General features: G+C 43.6%; 2 protein-coding genes across 9 annotated transcripts in view; both read left to right on the top strand.

Annotated features, from left to right (window-relative positions):
• Window positions 1–2,094, top strand: part of LOC137636461 (uncharacterized) — a 76,881-nt gene extending 74,787 nt beyond the window's left edge. For all 3 annotated transcript variants that reach the window (XM_068368890.1, XM_068368888.1, XM_068368889.1), the window contains exons 2-4: window positions 595–787; window positions 1,078–1,239; window positions 1,323–2,094. In XM_068368890.1, coding sequence (XP_068224991.1) covers window positions 725–787; window positions 1,078–1,239; window positions 1,323–1,439 — 342 coding nt within the window. In that variant the 5' untranslated portion in view covers window positions 595–724 and the 3' untranslated portion in view covers window positions 1,440–2,094. The remainder of the gene's footprint in view (window positions 1–594; window positions 788–1,077; window positions 1,240–1,322) is intronic.
• A 2,111-nt stretch (window positions 2,095–4,205) lies between these two features.
• LOC137636460 (craniofacial development protein 2-like) overlaps window positions 4,206–19,641 on the top strand; it is a 63,886-nt gene continuing 48,450 nt past the window's right edge. For all 6 annotated transcript variants that reach the window (XM_068368887.1, XM_068368886.1, XM_068368884.1 and 3 more), the window contains exon 1: window positions 4,206–4,306. The gene's annotated coding sequence lies outside the window, so the exon portion shown is untranslated. The remainder of the gene's footprint in view (window positions 4,307–19,641) is intronic.

The following is a 19,641-nucleotide window of genomic DNA, read 5'->3' as shown; positions in this document are numbered from 1 at the left end:
AGTTGTGGTGAATTTATTTGTATATATTTTGTAGTGGTCCAGAGAATAGTTACCCCCCTTTAGTTCAGTGTTTTGAAGTGTAAGGGGTGAACTACCTATTCGGTCTTAACTTTTCAACGATGCTGCGATTATGAATGTGAGGTTAGCTTGTAAGGCGTACAAGCTAACCATTGAATAGTAAAGGTGTAATTTTCGTAACGTTTGAAAGGCAGAAAAATGTGTAGAACATGTTCATACTACAGTATTTTGATGTGGGTTAAATTAGCTCGGGCTGACACATTTGAAAAGTAAAGAGAATTTAGTGTTTGAGCAATTTTTACGAGGTGTCTCGTTAAACCTTAATGGAAAGTCATTATTATATTACACACCTGGTAGACTTAAGAACCATAGGATAGTTGAAGTGAATCGCTAGAAATTCTATGGAATAGATTGTGAAAATTCAGATAGTTAAACATGGCTACTATGATTACAGGTGATAAACTCTTCCTACCATAGGAGGTTAACTTTGTATATCTAGCACTAAAATCTTGCAGGACATTTCATGCATAAAATTCCCCGCTTGAAAAGTCTTGGCTGATATTATTACTTTTCCAGATGTATCTCTACCATCAGCTGTTGCTTCACATGTGGTATTGACACCTGCGACTAATCCAGTCTGTTGGAGATCCAGATTACCTCCTTACAAGCTGGAAGCTATGGAACGGGAAGTAGTTTCTTATCCAGAATGGGTTGGCAGAACAGTGACCAACTCATGGGCCTCACCCTGCATCTCTTGCCAAAAATCCAGGTTAGTCTTAAATCTCGAAAGTTTATCGGAAGTCAAACTCTGCCTCCCATTGACACTAATCCTTTTAAGAATTTTAATTATTGCTGTTGCAAATGCCAAATTTTTAACTTATTTTTTGTATTGAAATACTGTAAGTACCCCTGATAAATTGAATACTATAAAGTACCCCTGATAAAATGCTAGGAAGGCTTCTGCCTGTATCATATCTGTAGTTCAATTTCAATACTGTTATTCCCTTTGAAATGACTAATGTTGTTGAAACATTTCAACCTTTTAATGTTTTGTTTCAGATGAGATATGTTGTCATTGACACTGGTCCACGACTATACGTGCAAAATACATTAAAAGATCGTGAGACCTGTTTCTTCACCTTAAAGACCTGGCAGAAAACTACGATTGGAAGAAGTCTGAACTTGGGTCATGGATGTTGGGAGCAGAATGATTTCACCCAAGTATGATGGGTTACATGTATCAAATCAAATATTGCCTACTGACAACCGTCTATGGCTAGATTTTATAAATCCGAACTTTTTAGCTAGCTGTACCAATGATTATTCTCGCCAGCCCTAAGACTGACTCTAGTGGACAGAAGATTGTCAACGTGCATTTGCAGCTAATGAATCCAAAGTCTTCTGTGTTGAAGGCTATTTAAATCCAACAAGCTATTTATTTCAAAGTAGAAGATAGGGATGTGGCTGTAGGAGCAGCTTTGATGCAGACTGGTGACTATGATTTGCTACCCCAGTTTTCTTATTAAAGTAAACTGTAACCTCAGTTCCTAGATTACAGTGGAAGAGGCGGTTTGGGCTCTTTCATGCTCTTGAAAAAAAAAAATGATTTGTATGTCTTATTTCTCTTGTAAATAAAATTTATAGATAATCTCGTCCAGTTTTTTTTTTTTTTTTTACTGTAATCCATTGTTTTTTGTTAATAGAATAAAAAAAAAACTTAAAGGTCAACTCTACGGGCCTTGGTCCTGTATCAGTATAACTGGTATATTTCGTATTAAAGTTGAGATTAGACCTCATTGCTGATATGCTTTCCAGATGTTTAGACTTTAGCTTCTGTATAAAAAAATTCAAATCTATCGGTTTGTTACTTGGATCTACAATGTTCTGTTTCCTCTTACAGAGGGATGTGTTGTATAAGTTATTCTCTTAAATATTTATCCCTTTTGTGTTCCCTAATGTGCTTATATGAAGTTGCCATGTGATTTTATTGAATTATTTATACTTGGTTATTCTTTGTTATAGTTTAATCTTTGAGAAGTCTGTAACTGTGAAGGTTTCATTAAATTTCCAAAAGTATTTTCGTAATTTGCTCCCCAGGAATTGATTTAAGTCAAAACTTTGTTCTATTAGAATTATGCTTTTCAGTTTTAAGTTTAACGTGATGATTTGGGAGTTTTTGTTAGATAAACATTGATTTATATAAAATATTTATACATAGTCGTGTTCAAATATAAATCAAGTAGGGTTTTTCTCTAGTTTTTGTCTCCTTTATTATATACTAAATACTATTGTAGAGTCTCTTAGACAAATAAAGGATTGTTACCAGTAGCGTAACAGCAGATATACCTATATAAATTATTATATGCATGTATATTATTATATAAACTCTTAATTCACTCTATACTCTTAGAAGCATAAAACTGAGGCTTTCAGCAAGTGAGAGGCAGAGTTAGGAGAAAGATCTGTGGACTTTAGTGAACTCGCAGATGGTAGAAATGTCCCTTATTCCCGTGCAGAGATTTAAAGTGGGAGAAGGGTGTGAGGTATCTAATAAGTAATTAAAATAAATTGATAAATCCAGAGGAAAGCTTAACAACATTGAAGTAGGATGGCAAATTGGAGACGCCTTTGTCAGTTCTTTTAGAATATGAACTGGATGTGTGTAATAACTGAAACCAGATTGACTGGATTCGGAAAAAAACTGCTTGGATGAACGAAAGTGGTTTCTACATCCTGGGAGAGAGAGAGAGAGAGAGAGAGAGAGAGAGAGAGAGAGAGAGAGAGAGAGAGAGAGAGAGAGAGAGAGAGAGAGAGAGAGAGAGAGAGAGAGAGAGAGCATGGCACTCCATTTCGGGAAGTAAGGTTTTTTCTGATGAACTGATGATGGGGAACAGATATACCAGAGGATGCTTGGACATCTTCGTGGGAAAAAAAATCTACGAAATTGACCATTTAGCAATTAATAGATAATGTAAAAAGTCACTACTTTGATGACACGTGAAGACAGAGACCTGATATACGAAGCGACAACAAACTTTGGTCTCGACACACGAGACACCAAGTTGAAGACCAGGAAAAGTAATGCAAACCTACCTCACACATTCCCAGATATGACACTGAAAAACTAAGCTAACACTAGTAAAAAGGATTGTTATAGCTTGCTGAAACAGATTTGTGGCCTTAGAAATGTTACCTGATGATTAAGTAGAAATAGATTCGAATATTCATTGTAAAATAAGTTTAAATCTTTCAAGACAGAGGAGTAAAAACGAAAGAAATGGTTGAGTTGTGGAACATAGAAACTGATAAATAAAAGAATAGCAAAGCTTTACTTTGAATCATTAAAGGAAAACAGCCGAATTTTTTTTACCTAATTAAGAACTGAATACATGAACCTTGATAGTGAAGTAAACGAGATGATTTTGAAGAAAAAAGAAGGTTCGCAATTAGTTTTGTTTATGGACAAGAATGAAAATAGCAATATGCTGACTTAGGGAACCTGTTTGAAATATCTTAGACATATAATGATGTATGGACAGCACATACATTAATGTATACTCTGCGAATGTGTTTTTATATGATTATATATAGGCCTATACGTATCAACATAAATGTTTCCCATTGTACTGAAATAACTAGATCTTTATTTATGGATTTTACATAGCATTTTGATATTCGATTGGTCATTTATACATATAATGCATATTTAATCAAAATAATGATTTGGTTAATTTTATATTGTTCTACCATATGTATGGAGATCGAACAATAAGCAAATGAAAAATTGTAATGTTCTTTATATGTGAATAATATAATGTAGCATATATTTAATAGAATATTATAAAGTAATTATTTCAATGAAATATAATACTTACAGTATGAAAATAAATAATTTTATCATATCATGATGAATAAATTTATGATAATACACTGGAAACTGCATTACAATACACAAAATGGCCTTTGTTCGGTTGGCCCAAATAATGCCAACATATGTATTAATATTTCATATTTCGTATTGTATTTTCACATAGAAAGACATAAAATAAATTATAATAGAACTAAAAATTTATTTAAAAACCTTTAAACAAGTATAAAAACTCAAATAAAGCATACATATATATTTAACAAATGTAAAATAAATTTACAAGTTGAAAACTTTTACTTTTCTTCCCAGTATTGGATATCAGAATGAATGTAAACAAAAACAAACTTTGTTGATCCTCAGCAGCAGGATTAAAAAGCAGTTTCACTTGTACAGTGCTTTATTTAGATGTGAAATTGATAGGTAAGAGTAATTTCAATATTTGTAATACTTTTAAAAAGTGATTTATGTTTATATATAAAGATTATAGACTTAAATTCGTTGATTTATACTTGAATCTCAGTCCTCAAGATCTTGTCCCGCTTACGATCGTTTTAAACTTTGGCCACAAAAAGGTGTTAATTATTTCATTATTAACAGAATTTCCTCTATAACAGTTCAATCTTATATATATCAATATATGATTGATAAATAATATTCAATTGTACTGTAGCAGGGAAAAGCCATTAGTTCAGGCTAGATCGAAAATAGTCATACGGTGGTGGGTAGGTTCTCAAATGTAGTTTTCGGCGTATAATAATATTTTAAGAAGATAATCGATAAATATTATTATCACATATCATGTTTCGGTTTTATTATGGTTATATGCAGTAAATTACCTATATAGTTTAACTAGGGAACTGGTATTAGCATTATTTTCATATAACTGGCTTATATTTACCCTTGCACCGCTAACCCAATTTAGGAAGGTAGCTAGGTTTCATTGTAGTTTATTCCATGGCAATGTAACCTAGGATTCCAACTACATTTTCTTATAGGAAAAATTACGCTCCCTTCGAAAATAACACTCGTTCCCGTCGCAAATGAATAGTTTCAGAAATATATATACATCTATATCCTCCGATAATGGGGGACCCCCAGTGGGAACTCGGGGTTTTGGGTGGGGAAAACATACTGGGGAACCGATATATAACCGTAAATCAGTCCTTTTCTTCTCTATACATTTCCTTCTTGTACTTATTATAACCATAGGAAAATACAAAACAGTATAACTGGATATATTTGGGAGGAGCCGTTTCAAAGGTTATTTCTTGTAGTAATACAGTAACCAGTGCTGCCAACGCCTGATGTAGTTTAAATGTTAGCATTCCATACCTGATGTAGATCAAATGTTAGCATTCCTTGCTAACATTAGCACCCATTTGTACGTTCGTTCGTCCTCACCAGTTTCCGACCTGCGCATATATAACCCCCCTGCGCAGGAGTTTCCTCTCTCCAATTACTCTTTTTATTACCGTGTTATTTTCTCTTTTTATATTCCCATTTAATATTATTTATCATTCATTCCATTTTACCTTCCTATATTGGGTTTATTTGTTTGGTTATTTCTTTATCTCTTCCTGGTTGCACATAAATACTTACTCTGGACTAGTTTTTTTATCCAGTTAATTCTCGGTGTGATCATCTCATTTTATATTCCCATTCAATATTATTTACCGTTCATTCCATGTTACCTTCCTATATTGTTTTTATTTATTTTTGTTGGTTATTTCTTTTTCTCTCCTCTGTGTCTTATAAATCCTTTCTCTGGTCTAGTTTCCGTATTTAGTTCATTCATGTTTACCCGCTAGAGTTCTTTGTTTTTCAATATCAAACTTACCCGATGATCATATAGCTGCATCCCTGCTGCCCGACAGAAAAAACCTACGGGAGGAATACGCCAGCGATCGCTATACAGGTGGGGGTGTACATCAACAGCGCCATCTGTCAAGTAGGTACTCAAGTACTCGATGTCAACAACGAACCAATTTTCCCTCTGTCGTGCCACAGGCAAGACCTACTAAATACGCCGTCCCTAACTGGATTTGTTTTCACAACGATTTGGTGAAGTACACTTTTCCAGTTTTGAGCTTTCGCTATGCAGGGGTTTTATCTTCATTTCAAAACTTGAAATCGTTTTGGATAGATTTAATTATGGTGATGAAGAGAGTATGGACTCTCTTTCACTTTTAAATGGCCGACCCTTCCCTTAGACGGAAGTGTTGGTGACGAAGAGAGTATGGACTCTTTTTCACTTTTAAATGGCCGACCCTTCCCTTAGACGGAAGTGTGTTTAGGTTTTTGGTAATTTTGCTTAACAAGTTATAGATCTATTTATTTTATATCTCTCCGCCTTTATAGGCCTCTTCGATTAACTTTCCATTTTTTTATAAACTTATAAAAATTAATTTTTATGTTTGTTTATATGCGACCTTTCCTAATAGTAGGCGGTCCTTACTTGGAACCGAAGTTAATTAACATTGAGCCCGTCATATCGTATTTACCTTTTAAGAATTTATGCCTTTTTAATTTTAATGTTTTTGAAAGAATTTCTTTGATAGTCTCGTACTGTTTTCAAAGTTGAACTAATGTTTAGTTTAGTCTCCGCAGTTGTTGACGTTCAGAACGTTCAACATGCGCTCTATCGTTACGATAGAGAGAGAGTATTTCACGGTTTCACGTTGCAGTAAGAGTAAACCGATTCTAGCGTTTCGTTCATTCTTTCTTAGCTTAAATGGTTTAAATTCTAAATAAAGGACCTTTTTATTTGGGAAACCTTTCAGTTTTTCCTTTAGCAAATAATATGTTTTAACGATATTTAATTGGGCTCTTCTCTCAGGTTCTTAGTCAAGAGAGAAGAGAGAGAGAGATAGAGACGGAGGGAGAGAGAGGAGAATAAACGTTTCGTTCAAGCGGGTAACGTTGTTCTCGTTTTTTACTCTTCTCCCTAGTCGCTGTAGGGGAAGAAGGTAAAACGTCTCTAGAGTTTTATTCTTGTTCCCAGGCTTTATGCGGTGAGAGATTTTAAACGTAGTTTATTTGATCTAGTGTTTAGTCTCTTTTCCAGCCACTGAATTCTTTATCTTTAATTATGTTTTTCTGTTGCATTGTAAACTGTTTTCGCAATTACTACCTTTTAATGAAGGATAGGATTGCGTGTTTCAGGTGGAAATCAGTTAAAGTTTCGATTTCAGTGAAATAAGTGCAGACAGAAAATCAAAAGTGATAAAGTGATATGCGCAAAGTGTTACAGTGTTGCGTTCGAGGGTTCGTCTGTTCGTGCCAGTTGTTCACCGAGTCCGATACCTCTTACAAGCTCCCAAGCCCAGGGGAGAAGTAATGTCGAAGGACTTATGGGTTCCACAGGCCTTGATCGACGAACAGACGTTTCCCTCCGTGGTTTCGGGTGTATCTACACACGTTGCCGACGTGATCACCCCACCCACACAAAGACGAGAGAGCCCATTTATTCCTCGTCTGCGGAAGAGGTTTCTCGCAGAAACCATGGACCAAATCTTGCAGCTTTTTAAATGCAAGTCGGTACCTTCCGCGCAAGTCCAACGGCCTAGGTTTAGCCACTGGGTCAGTTCGGACTCGCTGCAGTCATCCGACGACTGCACACCTCCCAAGAGAGGCAAGGTGGTACCGCAACAGGCAGTAACTCCGTCTGTTGCCGCACCAGCTGTTTTAGACCCTCAGTCACAACGGACAGTAGCTCCGTTGTTGCCGTCTTTTGTAGACCCTAGTGGTCCATGCTGCAGACTATGCAGTCTCAGCTTGCTTCCTTCATGCAGGAGTATCGTGCTGAGAAGGTTGGCACTGCACCTGTTAACCTACAACCTTCCACGGTTGTGCGCTCAGCAGATACTGCGGCTGCCTGCTCCCACACTCCACCTGTGAGAGCTCCACCACCGAGGCGCAGTCCACCCTGCCAGACGCATGTTCATGCTACACCCTCCGTTGACATGCGTGAGCTACCGCATCAGCAGTGGGAAGGTGCTGTCGAGCTGCCGTGTTTTGACACAATGCGGCATGCTCCGCAACCCACGGCAGTCCCTCCCACGCACCAGCACTCCGCTTTTGTTGTTGCCAGCTCCCACACTCCGACTGCGAGAAGGTTGACGATGCACCCGTTGGCCCACAGCCTGCCACGGTTGTGCGCCCAGCATGGCTGCCTGCTCCCACACTCTTGTTGTGAGAGCTCCTCCACCCATGCGCAGTCGACCCTGCCAGACGCATGCTGACTCCCACAGACACACGGAGCACTCCGTTGCCGTGCGTGAGCTACCACAAGCTGCCGTGTTTTGACACGGTGTGTCAGCCTCCACAACACACTGTGGTTACCGCCACTCGCCCGCAGCAAACTAGTCAGTCAGGAGTTGAGGCTTCCCCACACAGCTTTGGTTGTTGCCAACTCACAGACTGTCTAGCAGTTACATGACGTTGCATTCTGGTCTGCTACTAATACACCAGTACTGTATGTCCTCACGCACCTGTTGGGGTTGACAGTTCAGTTTTTGACAGTTCACAGACTGTCAAGCAGTTACATAACGTTGCCTTCTGGTCTGCTGCTTATGCACCAGTGAAACCCTCACTGAGAATACCTAGCTTTTCTCGGACATGGTTCCGGTAGATGAGATAGTGCTGTTCTCCCTCCTTCTGATATTCCCTTGAGGACTCTGTCATTTGGAGAGGAGCCTTAAGCTGCTTAGCCTCCTATGGACTTTAATTAAAGCATAACATGCTTCCAGGGAGGGTAAATGGTTCCGCTTCAGTCGCTAACCCCGTCTGTTGCTACACCTGCTCCCATAGACCTTGGGCTTTGTTGCAAGACATGCAGTCCAAGCTTAGTCCTTGTTAGAGGATTTTTTATGGAGAAGAACCTTCTAACCAACAACCTTCCTACTGGTTGGTTGTACGCCCTGTTGAAGCTGAGGTATCCTACTCACGTCCGCCAGTTGAGATGGGTCCTCCACCGGTGCGACCCAGTGTGGGTTGCCAGTCGCACGTTGACGTTAAGCGAATCTCGGAGGTGGTTGTGGACGTTCAGTGTGTCACTAGGAAGACGTTCAACAACCAGCAGAGGTGACCTGTTGTGACGCAGTGCGGCAACCTCAGCAACCCGATAAGGGATTGTCTGCACAACCCAGACAGTCTAGACAGTTTCGGGTTGTCGCTGTACTTCCTCGCGTCTCCATGGTTGACAGTTCACAGACTGTGCAGTACCATGATCTTGTGTCCGGCTCCGTCACGCATCCACCAGTGCGACCGGATTCAGCGAGTCAGACGTTGCCCACTCCGTTGCCGTTTCCTCATCAATTTCTGATGAGGACATGGCTGAACAAGACGATCAACCCCCAGCCCTGCTATCCATCCAGAAGATGCTGAAGAAGGAACACGGCCCTGTCAGGCTGTGGATGAGTCTGGTTAGGACACTGTCATCCGTGGTTCAATTGGTGTCACTTGGAAGACTACACCTCCGTCCTCTTCGGTTTCATCTAGCTTTTCACTGGAAAAGGACAAGACGCTAGAAGCGGTCTCGATCCCGGTTTCCGGAAGATAAATCTGGTCTGACTTGATGAAAGGACTTTATCAACCTTTGAAAAGGTCTTCCCCTGACTGTTCAGACTCCCAACCACGTTCTCTTCTCTGACGCATCAGACGTAGGCTGGGGTGCGACCTTAGGCGGTAGGGAATGCTCGGGATTATGGAACTCGAGTCAAAGGACAATGCATTTCAACTGCAAGAAGCTTCTGGCAGTACGTCTGACCTGGAAAAGCTTCAGGTCTCTCCTTCAAGGCAAAGTAGTGGAGGTGAACACGGTCAACTCCCTGCTTTGATGTACATCTCCTAGCAAGGAGGGACCTACTCTCTGACATGGTACGAGTTCGCAAGTGACCTCCTCTCCTGTTCAACAGGCCTAGACTTTTCACTAGTAACAAGTTTCATCCAAGGCAACTTGAATGTCTTAGCAGAATGTCTCAGTAGGAAGGGACAATAATTCCAACATATTGGACCCTCCACAAGGATGTATGCAAGAGACTTTGGGTCACCTAGGGCCAGCCAACCATAGATCTCTTCGCAACCTCGATGTCCAAGAGGCTCTCGATACTTTGCTCACCTATCCCGGACCCAGCAGTAGTTCTTATAGATGCCTTTCTACTAGACTGGTCTCATCTAGATCTTATGCATTCCCTCCGTTCTAGATTGTCAACAAGGTACTGCAGAAGTTCGCCTCTCACGAAGGGACAAAGTTGACACTAGTTGCTTCCCTCTGGCCCGCGAGAGAATAACTTACCGAGGTACTTCGATGGCTAGTAGACGTTCCCAGAACTCTTCCCCTAAGGGTGGACCTGCTACGTCTGCCACGCGTAAAGAAGGTACTCCAAGGCCTCCACGCTCTTCGTCTTCACTGCCTTCAGAGTATTGAAAGACTCTCGAGAACTAGAGGTTTTTCGAAGGAGGCAACCAGAGCGATTGCTAGAGCAAGGAGAACATCCACCCTTAGAGTCTACCAATCGAAGTGGGAAATCTTCCGAAACTGGTGCAAGTCAGTATCCGTATCCTCGACCAGTACCTCTGTAACTCAAATAGCTGACTTCCTCTTATATCTGAGGAAAGAGCGATCTCTTTCAGCTCCCACTATCAAGGGTTACAGAAGCATGTTGGCATCAGTCTTCCGTCACAGAGGCTTAGATCTTTCCTACAATAAAGATCTACAGGACCTCCTTAAGTCTTTTGAGACCACGAAGGAGCGTCGTTTGGTTACACCTGGTTGGAATTTAGACGTGGTTCTAAGATTCCTTATATTGGACAGGTTCGAACCACTTCAATCAGCCTCCCTGAAAGATCTCACCTTTAAGACTCTTTTCCTGATATGCTTAACCACAGCTAAAAGAGTCAGTGAGATTCATGCCTTCAGCAAGAACATCGGATTCTCATCCGAAACGGCTACATGTTCTACATCTTGGTTTTCTAGCCAAACACGAGCTGCCTTCTCGGCCTTGACCAATATCGTTCGATATTCCAAACTTATCGTATGGTTGGAAATGAACTAGAAAGAGTATTATGTCCTGTAAGAGCTCTTAAGTTCTATTTTAAAACCTTTACGAGGCCCGTCTGAAGCTTTATGGTGTTCAGTTAAGAATTCATCTTTGCCTATGTCAGAGAATTCTTTATCCTATTTTTATCAGACTGTTTATACGAGAAGCTCATTCCCTTCTGAATGAGGAAGACCAAGCTTGGCTGAAGGTAAGGACACACGAAGTTAGAGCTGTCACAACTTCCGTGGCCTTTAAACAAAATAGATCTCTGCAAAATACATTCGACGCAACCTATTGGAAAAACAAATCAGTGTTCGCGTCTTTTATCTTAAGAATGTCCAGTCTCTTTACGAGAACTGCTACACTCTGGGACCATTCGTAGCAACGAGTGCAGTAGTGGTGGGGGCTCCACCACTACAATTCCCTAATTCCAGAACCTTTTTAATCTTTCTCTTGAAATATTTTTGGGTTGTCCGGAAGGCTAAGAAGCCTTTCGCATCCTACTTGATTTGGCGGGTGGTCAAAATCATTTCTTGAGAAGCGCCTAGATTAGAGGTTTTGATGAGGACCTTTAGTATGGGTTGCAACCCTTCATACTTCAGCTCCTAGGAGTCGCTCAGCATCCTATGAGGATCGCGAGGCTCAGTAAGGAAGACGTACTTAAAAAGGCAGAGTAATTGTTCAAGTCGTCTTCCTTACCAGGTACTTATTTATTTTATGCTTGTTATTTTGAATAACTGCTAAAATGAAATACGGAATACTTAGCTCATAATGTCAACTTGTTATGCTGGTCTCTACCCACCCCCCTGGGTGTGAATCAGCTATATGATCATCGGGTAAGTTTGATATTGAAAAATGTTATTTTCCTTAGTAAAATAAATTTTTGAATATACTTACCCGATGATCATAAATTAAAGGACCCACCCTTCCTCCCCAATAGAGAACCAGTGGGACAGAGGAGAAAATTGGTTCGTTGTTGACATCGAGTACTTGAGTACCTACTTGACAGATGGCGCTGTTGATGTACACCCCCACCTGTATAGCGATCGCTGGCGTATTCCTCCCGTAGGTTTTTTCTGTCGGGCAGCAGGGATGCAGCTATATGATCATCGGGTAAGTATATTCAAAAATTTATTTTACTAAGGAAAATAACATTTTTCCCTTAACCAATCACCACCCTAGGCCTATACAGATATCTCCCTACCCCCCCACTTCCTTTATCCCTATTATCAGTGTTTTCATACCCTTTGTTCCAATGCCTTTCCCGTTGTAACCTTTGTCCTGGTGAGGTGTTCTGCATTACAAGTGCGGTTTCTTTATCTTATAGGCAAGACATTCACGTGTTTTATTGCAATTCTGAATCCATCATTCGTAAAACTAAGAAGAAACTCCGTTGTGGTTATACCGTTACTACCTATAAAGGTCCTTTTTTGGACAAAAGTCGTCTACCCCCATGGAAGATAATATTATGTGCCATCCACTTTTTGCATAAACATTCGGACCATGAGACCCTCATGGATGGTATCGACATACCTTCGAAAACTAGTGTCGATTGGAGAAGTTTCTGTTCCGAGGTTACCGAATACTTCTACGTTTTCTTCATAAAAGTAAGTCATTCCTCAATAGCCATTATACGTGTTTTGTTACCGGGGTACTTCTAGGCAAGGTTAGGTGGGTTTGTTAGGTTCTGTGGTCTTTCTGTACTATTTATATATTGTGTAACAGTTATATGGAAAAATTATTTAATATTCCAATGGAAATATTTATCATTTCTGCCACTAGTAATGACATCGTGTCGTTGGTAGTTCTGTTCCATTTGTCACCGTTGGTAGTACTGTGAATCAAAGTAAGCCATTCCCCAATGCTTATTATATGAGTTTTGTTACCGGGGTACTTCTAGGCAAGGTTAGGTGGGTTTGTTAGGTTCTGTGGCCTTTTGGTACTTTTTATTTATTGTTTAATAGTTATATGGAAAAATTATTTAGTTTACGTATGGAAATACTGTATTTAACATTTCTATCTCTAGAAATGACATCGTGCCGTTGGTAACACTGTGTACCATTCGTCATCGTTGGTAGTTCTGTCAACCATTGGTAACGTTGGTAATGTTATCGTCCCCTACATCTGTTGTTTATATATTTTAACTCGGTATATATGTCAACAGTGTTAATATTTATATGGTTCATTTGTATTGTATTTCATTGTGTGATTTCGCACAGGAAATATATGATTTCCTATACTGTAGTAGATATCGTGATTTAACTGGTTTTCTCATTCATTTCATCCGTAATAACATCAACCAATTCGTCAACTTATAACTAACCGAATTGGTTGATCTGTTTGTTTGCGATTGAAATGATCATCCAAATCGGTTAAATCACGTTATAGGAAATCATATATTTCTTGTGCGAAATCACACCATGGAATAATATACAAAATTACCGGTAGCTATACTTTGGCACCCCAATGAATTAATATCAGTTTGGTGACTCCGTTCCTACTCGGAACAGTGCACTGATAAGGGGTGTATGTGTGATAGCGGCCACCTGCATGTATGATGTCGGCCGGCTAAGAATACGGCAGTGTAAGGGGGGTTGCAGGGGTCGTTAACCCCCCCATTAGTTAAGTAGGTAAGGACACAGCCTGGAGGTCAGGTTAGGGCAGGGGAGTTTAGGTTAGCTGGTGTCTACTGTGCACTCGGGAGGAACTGGCCGTTGATATACAAAGGCTCCTATGGTATAGTTAAGCCAAAGGATTTTTAGGTTAACTAAAGTGGCACAAATTAACGTCGGGTTTACTGTGTAGAATGTTGGAACAGTCCCTTTAAAATGTTGCATTTGTTTTAGGGTTTTTGCGATATTGAAATACGTTAATGACGAACGTGTTTGTTGTTTAGGGTGATTATAACTGGTGTTTGGGGCCAAATACACAAAATACAATTATTGTGGGGTTTTGTGTGTAAAATGATGGGACACCTACGTACAAAATGTGCGTTTCCCTGTGTTTTTACAATATTTTTTTCTGCATTTGCTGGAGTATTGTGTTTTTTTTAAATGGTTGTTTTGTAGGAAAACAGCATCAGTTTTGGGTTGATAACTACACGTTAGGTTTTCTGTGTACAATGATGGGACAGTCATGTACAAAATTTGTATTTTCCTCTGTTTTTCTGATATTAGATGCTGTTTACGTTGGATTTTGTGTATTTGGAGCAGTCTGTGTGGTGACTACCACAATTCATTTCGCCAGCTATCGTCATTTGGAATGTTCGAAGCACCTAAGTTTGAACTTCAAAAGTTCAAACTTGTAGAAATTTTTTTTTATGTTGAACAGGTTGATAAACGTCTTTTTATAGTTTATGTATGAAATATCTGTTTTAATGTTTTTAAGATATTTTATTTTAATTGTTCATTACTTATGTTGTTTATTTATTTCCTTATTTCCTTTCCTCACAGGGCTATTTTTCCCTGTTGGAGCCCCTGGGCTTATAGTACCTTGCTTTTCCAACTAGGGTTGTAGCTTAGATAGTAATAATAGTAGGCCAGTGAGGAAAGAAAATAAATAAATGTTATAAGAAATAATGAACAATTAAAATAAGATTTGTTCCGTAACCGAAATACAAACCACGCTATTTAGCGTAGCTGAAATGGCGAGCCATTAGAATTTAACGAGGGTGTATTACCCCCGCGCTAGTTAGCGGGGGGGTAGGGGAGTGGTAGCTAGCTACCCCTCCTCCCCCTCACACACAGGTGAATACTCACTTTCACTTTTGGCTCGGACTGTGACAGACGTCTCTGTCTTGGTCCTCGCTTGGCAGCCATTGTCTGTTTTGTCTTTACTTAATCGCTTACTTTTCTTTTACTCAATATATATGTAAACATGTTTTCATGTTTGTATATATATTTGAGTATAGAAATAAGTAAGTTTCCTTTTCAGATGTGTGTGTGTAGTGTACGTTATCTACGTGGAGGCCTCGGCAGTTAGGCCACCACGGCCTAATTTTATGGGTTGCGATCGAGTTTGACTTCGGTCTTTCTCTCTCTCTCTCTCTTGAGGTCGTTCACCCTTTTACTATGTTTTACTACGCCCTTGTAGCTTCCTTCCCGTGTGGGTGGGGTTGCTACGCCGTACATTTTGTCTCAATTAGTTTATGAATCTAATTGTAGTTGTTAATTTTTCAGCTTGTAGAACGATTCCTTTCGGGGTTTTCGTTTTTTTTTTCTTTAGTGTTCATTCTTTTTTTTAAATTACATAATTACATAGTTACATAATTATAATTGTTATAATTCTGTTTTGGTTACAGCTCTCCTTCCGCGAGTGTAAGTGGTTGTGAGGGCACGTGCCTGTTGTGTAATTCTTGTTCCTTTTCCTCGGGATTCCTCTTCGGAGCCTTCCCGGGGGAATGAATGTGTACTAATATTATTTGTTTTATTTTTTTACAGTTACCGATCTAGTTCGTTTCTGTAATATAGCAACGGTGTGAGCTGTCTGGTCGAGTCCTGGGGATTCGGCTGTTGCTGCCTCCCCCCTTGTATTGTCGTTAGGGGCGTGTCTCCTTCTACTGGTAGTACTCCCGTGTCGACGGACAGCTCTCCAGTTCATTTTAGAACAGTCAGGAGGCTTGCCTCCTTGGGCGGATAACTTTCCTTCCGAGGGAAGTTTTTTCCTGTCCAGGCTTGAGCTTTTCCTCTTTTGGGGGGTTCTTCTCTTGCCTTTTTTTCGTGCGACTATGCTCTTGGTGCTGAGCGGTCGCACCTGCAGTTTCGCTCAAGGGGCTGGGCAACTGCAGGGGCTCCTCTTCGGAGGATTGCCCCTTTTAGGTCACTGGCTGACCAGTCTCTTCCACGAAGTGTTTCTCTGTCGTTCGCGAGAGAGTACACTCATAGAGACTCCTCTTCGGAGGTTTCTTCTGTTGCTGTTGCTGTTGGCCTCCCTCGTCGTAAGGCCCTCCTTCCGCCTCGTCGTAAGGGCCTCTCATCTCCCTATAAGGGTGCTTGAGGCGCCTTTTTGAATCTCCGTTTGCAGCCTACAACTTCTTTTTCTCGATCTTCCGTCTTGGTGCAGATGGACAGCAGTCTAATCTCGTCTCCCGACGGGCAACGGTCTTCCCGACGGACAACGGTCTTCCCGACGGACAGCGGTCTTCCGACAGACATCAGTCTCCCGGCGGACAACGATCCCTTCGGGGCAAAGGGTTGCCCCCACGGGGGTTCTTCCCTTGCGTGTCAGGGTTTCCCTGCGCGCCCTTCTGTTCGTCAGCGCTCCCTGTTCGTCAGCGCTTTCAAGATGATCTTCCCTGCGGTTCCTGTTACGTGCCCTGTGCGCCCACGTTCGCCCTCGCGATCTAGAACTTCGGTTCAGGTCGGGGTCAAGGACTCTTCTTTGCGCAGGCTTCCACGCGTAGCCTTCTGCTCGTCAGCGATCATCAGCTCGTCAGCGATCATCAGCTCGCCAGCGATCGTCAGCTCGTCAGCGATCATCAGCTCGCCAGCGATCTCCGGATCGCCCACGTGTGTTACAGCTGGCACGCCAACGTTCTCCAACACTTCTGAAGGAACATGGTTCGCCAGCTACTAGCTCAACTGCGGATGCTGATCGCCATCGCGCGACCCTCAACTGCAGATGCTGATCGCCATCGCGCGACCCTCAACTGCGGATGCTGATCGCCATCGCGCGACCCTCAACTGCGGATGCTGATCGCCATCGCGCGACCCTCAACTGCGGATGCTGATCGCCATCGCGCGACCCTCAACTGCAGATGCTGATCGCCATCGCGCGACCCTCAACTGCGGATGCTGATCGCCATCGCGCGACCCTCAACTGCGGATGCTGATCGCCATCGCGCGACCCTCAACTGCGGATGCTGATCGCCATCGCGCGACCCTCAACTGCGGATGCTGATCGCCATCGCGCGACCCTCAACTGCGGATGCTGATCGCCATCGCACAACCCTGAACGATTGCCCGCTTACGCATGCTGCTCCTCATCGCACAACCCTGAACGATCGCCCTCTTGCGGATGCTGATCACCATCGCACCCTTTCACGCGATCATTCACCTGCGCATGCTGCTCGCCATCGCACAACCCTGAACGATTGCCCGCTTACGCATGCTGCTCCTCATCGCACAACCCTGAACGATCGCCCTCCTGCAGATGCTGATCACCATCGCACCCTTTCACGCGATCATTCACCTGCGCATGCTGCTCGCCATCGCACAACCCTGAACGATTGCCCGCTTACGCATGCTGCTCCTCATCGCACAACCCTGAACGATCGCCCTCCTGCAGATGCTGATCACCATCGCACCCTTTCACGCGATCATTCACCTGCGCATGCTGCTCGCCATCGCACAACCCTGAACGATTGCCCGCTTACGCATGCTGCTCCTCATCGCACAACCCTGAACGATCGCCCTCCTGCAGATGCTGATCACCATCGCACCCTTTCACGCGATCATTCACCTGCGCATGCTGCTCGCCATCGCACAACCCTGCACGATTGCCCGCTTACGCATGCTGCTCCTCATCGCACAACCCTGAACTCTCGCCCTCTTGCGGATGCTGATCACCATCGCACCCTATCACGCGATCATTCACCTACACATGCTGCTCGCCATCGCTTACCGCCAGCGATCTTCTTCACCTACGCGGCAGCACGATCCCTCGCCGTCACGCCCATTCGCCTGCGCGCCCGCGCGATCGCTCGCCTGCGCGCCCGCGCGATCGCTCGCCTGCGCGCCCGCGCGATCGCTCGCCTGCGCGCCCGCGCGATCGCTCGCCTGCGCGCCCGCGCGATCGCTCGCCTGCGCGCCCGCGCGATCGCTCGCCTGCGCGCCCTCGCGACCGCTCGCCTGCGCGCCCTCGCGACCACTCGCCTGTGCGCCCGCGCGACCATTCGCCTTTGCGCGACCGTTCGCCCTCGCGCGACCATAGTTCGCGGCGAATTCCACAGCCGGTGGTAGCAGCAGGGACGCGTGCTCCTAGGCGGCACTCGGGATCACCTCCATCCAAGCACAGGTTGGTAGTGCAGGACGAAGACAGGTCAGTACAGCATTCTTCCCACCTTCTTTTCAGGCAGGAACCGTCGTGTCCTCTCCAAAGGATCGCCCGATCCCTTTCACCTTAGCGAGGATTTCGGACTCTGTGTCCTTGGAGCAGCAGACATGGTTTGATCCGCTGGCACGGGCGTTAATGAGGGTTATGAAACAGCACTCACCGGCCAGGGTAACAAACCAGCGGCTGTCTCTCCTACGCTGAAGAGAAAGAGAGGAGTGGACTTCGTGGTGACTTCCCCCAGGGCGAAGTTGGTTCCCAAGAGGTCGGTCTCGAGGGTCCCCTCTCCTGCACGAGTACTCTCTCCTTCTCCCGCCCTGGAAGGATTTTTGGCGGGGGGGCTTTCCGTTGAAGATTTCTCCATCGGACAAGGGGTGACTGCTTACCTCTTCCTCTGGGAGCTTACCAGGTTCTTTCCCTCCTCGGTTACGGCCCGAGGTTTGGTTCAAGGAAGCTACAGGAAGATCAAGGGTACTTTCCTCCTCTCGAGCTCAGGCACCTTGGCCTTTCGTCGTTAAGTATCTACTTGCGGACAAGCTCGATGTTGTACCATCTGGACGCACTGACTGAAGGCTTCCTTCGGGTGTCTCATCTGTGGAGGTCAACGACCTCAGACACCCTTCCATCCTTGAGAAGAGTTTTGTCTTTGCCCAAGGACAGAGACTTAAACATCTGCTGTGCGGAGTAAATCGACTTCCGGTTTCACTCCTCCAAGGCGCTTTCTTCCAGACTCTGCAGGGCTCCAGCTCCCTTTTCTTTCAACCACGTCGGCCTAAGTTATCGGCTACGACAACTGGGACAAGGTGTCCAATTGCAGTTTCCTCCTGTCAGGAACAGATGGCACGGGAGACTCCCCCGGGGGGGCATAGTCCTAAAAGGAGTTCACGAACTCTAGGATTGCAGGTTTTTTCGCTGGGAGGATGCTTAAGGTTACTCATCCGAATGACAGCTTCCCGATGCCCATTCCCGCACAATCTCTGTGAGTAGCCAAGGATATCGCGCCTGCCGTCTCTGTCAGCGAATTCAGTGTCTCTGAACCTCTATGCCATAGCATCAGCAGAGTTGCCCGGTTGGGCAGAATGATCCATACCTTAGGCGAAGGTCTTCCTTAGGATCATCGATGGCTTCACCCCCGGCCCCCTCAATCGATCCTTTCTTGTAAGGAAGGATCTGAGAGGGGATGTCCATAGTCGACCTCTCAGCCCTGATCAAGTTTGTCGAACAAACTTTGGCCAGCGTAGACCAGCAGAATCGATCAGACTGGTAACGAGGCGACAGGACTCCTTTAACCCTGGATCGGAAGGACGGGTACTTTCAGTTTCCATTCCATCCATCTTCCAGGGTGCTCGTCGAATTCAGCCTAAACTGCAAGTATTCCTGCTTATGATGCAGTGTGGCTATCCCGCCGTGGCATAGCAGGTTTGTTTCCCCAGAGAACTCTCCCTGCCTTCCTCTTGGCCGCTCAGGTGCAGACTTCCGCCTCCTCTGCTGTTTGGAGGGCTGGTCAACTCCGGTAGGCTCGGGTTTCGACCTTCTTCAGCGCCGGGAAAAGCTTCCGAATGCTGACCATGAGTGTGGGCTCATGGTATTTTGCTTGGAGCCTTCTCTTCCTCTGCCTCAACATCTGGAGTATCTGGCCATGATATTGAGTCAACCGCCTTACCA

The sequence above is a fragment of the Palaemon carinicauda genome, unplaced genomic scaffold, assembly GCF_036898095.1.
Source record: "Palaemon carinicauda isolate YSFRI2023 unplaced genomic scaffold, ASM3689809v2 scaffold304, whole genome shotgun sequence".
NCBI classification, from domain to species: Eukaryota; Metazoa; Arthropoda; class Malacostraca; order Decapoda; family Palaemonidae; genus Palaemon; species Palaemon carinicauda.
This window is presented reverse-complemented; position numbering and strand designations above follow the sequence as displayed.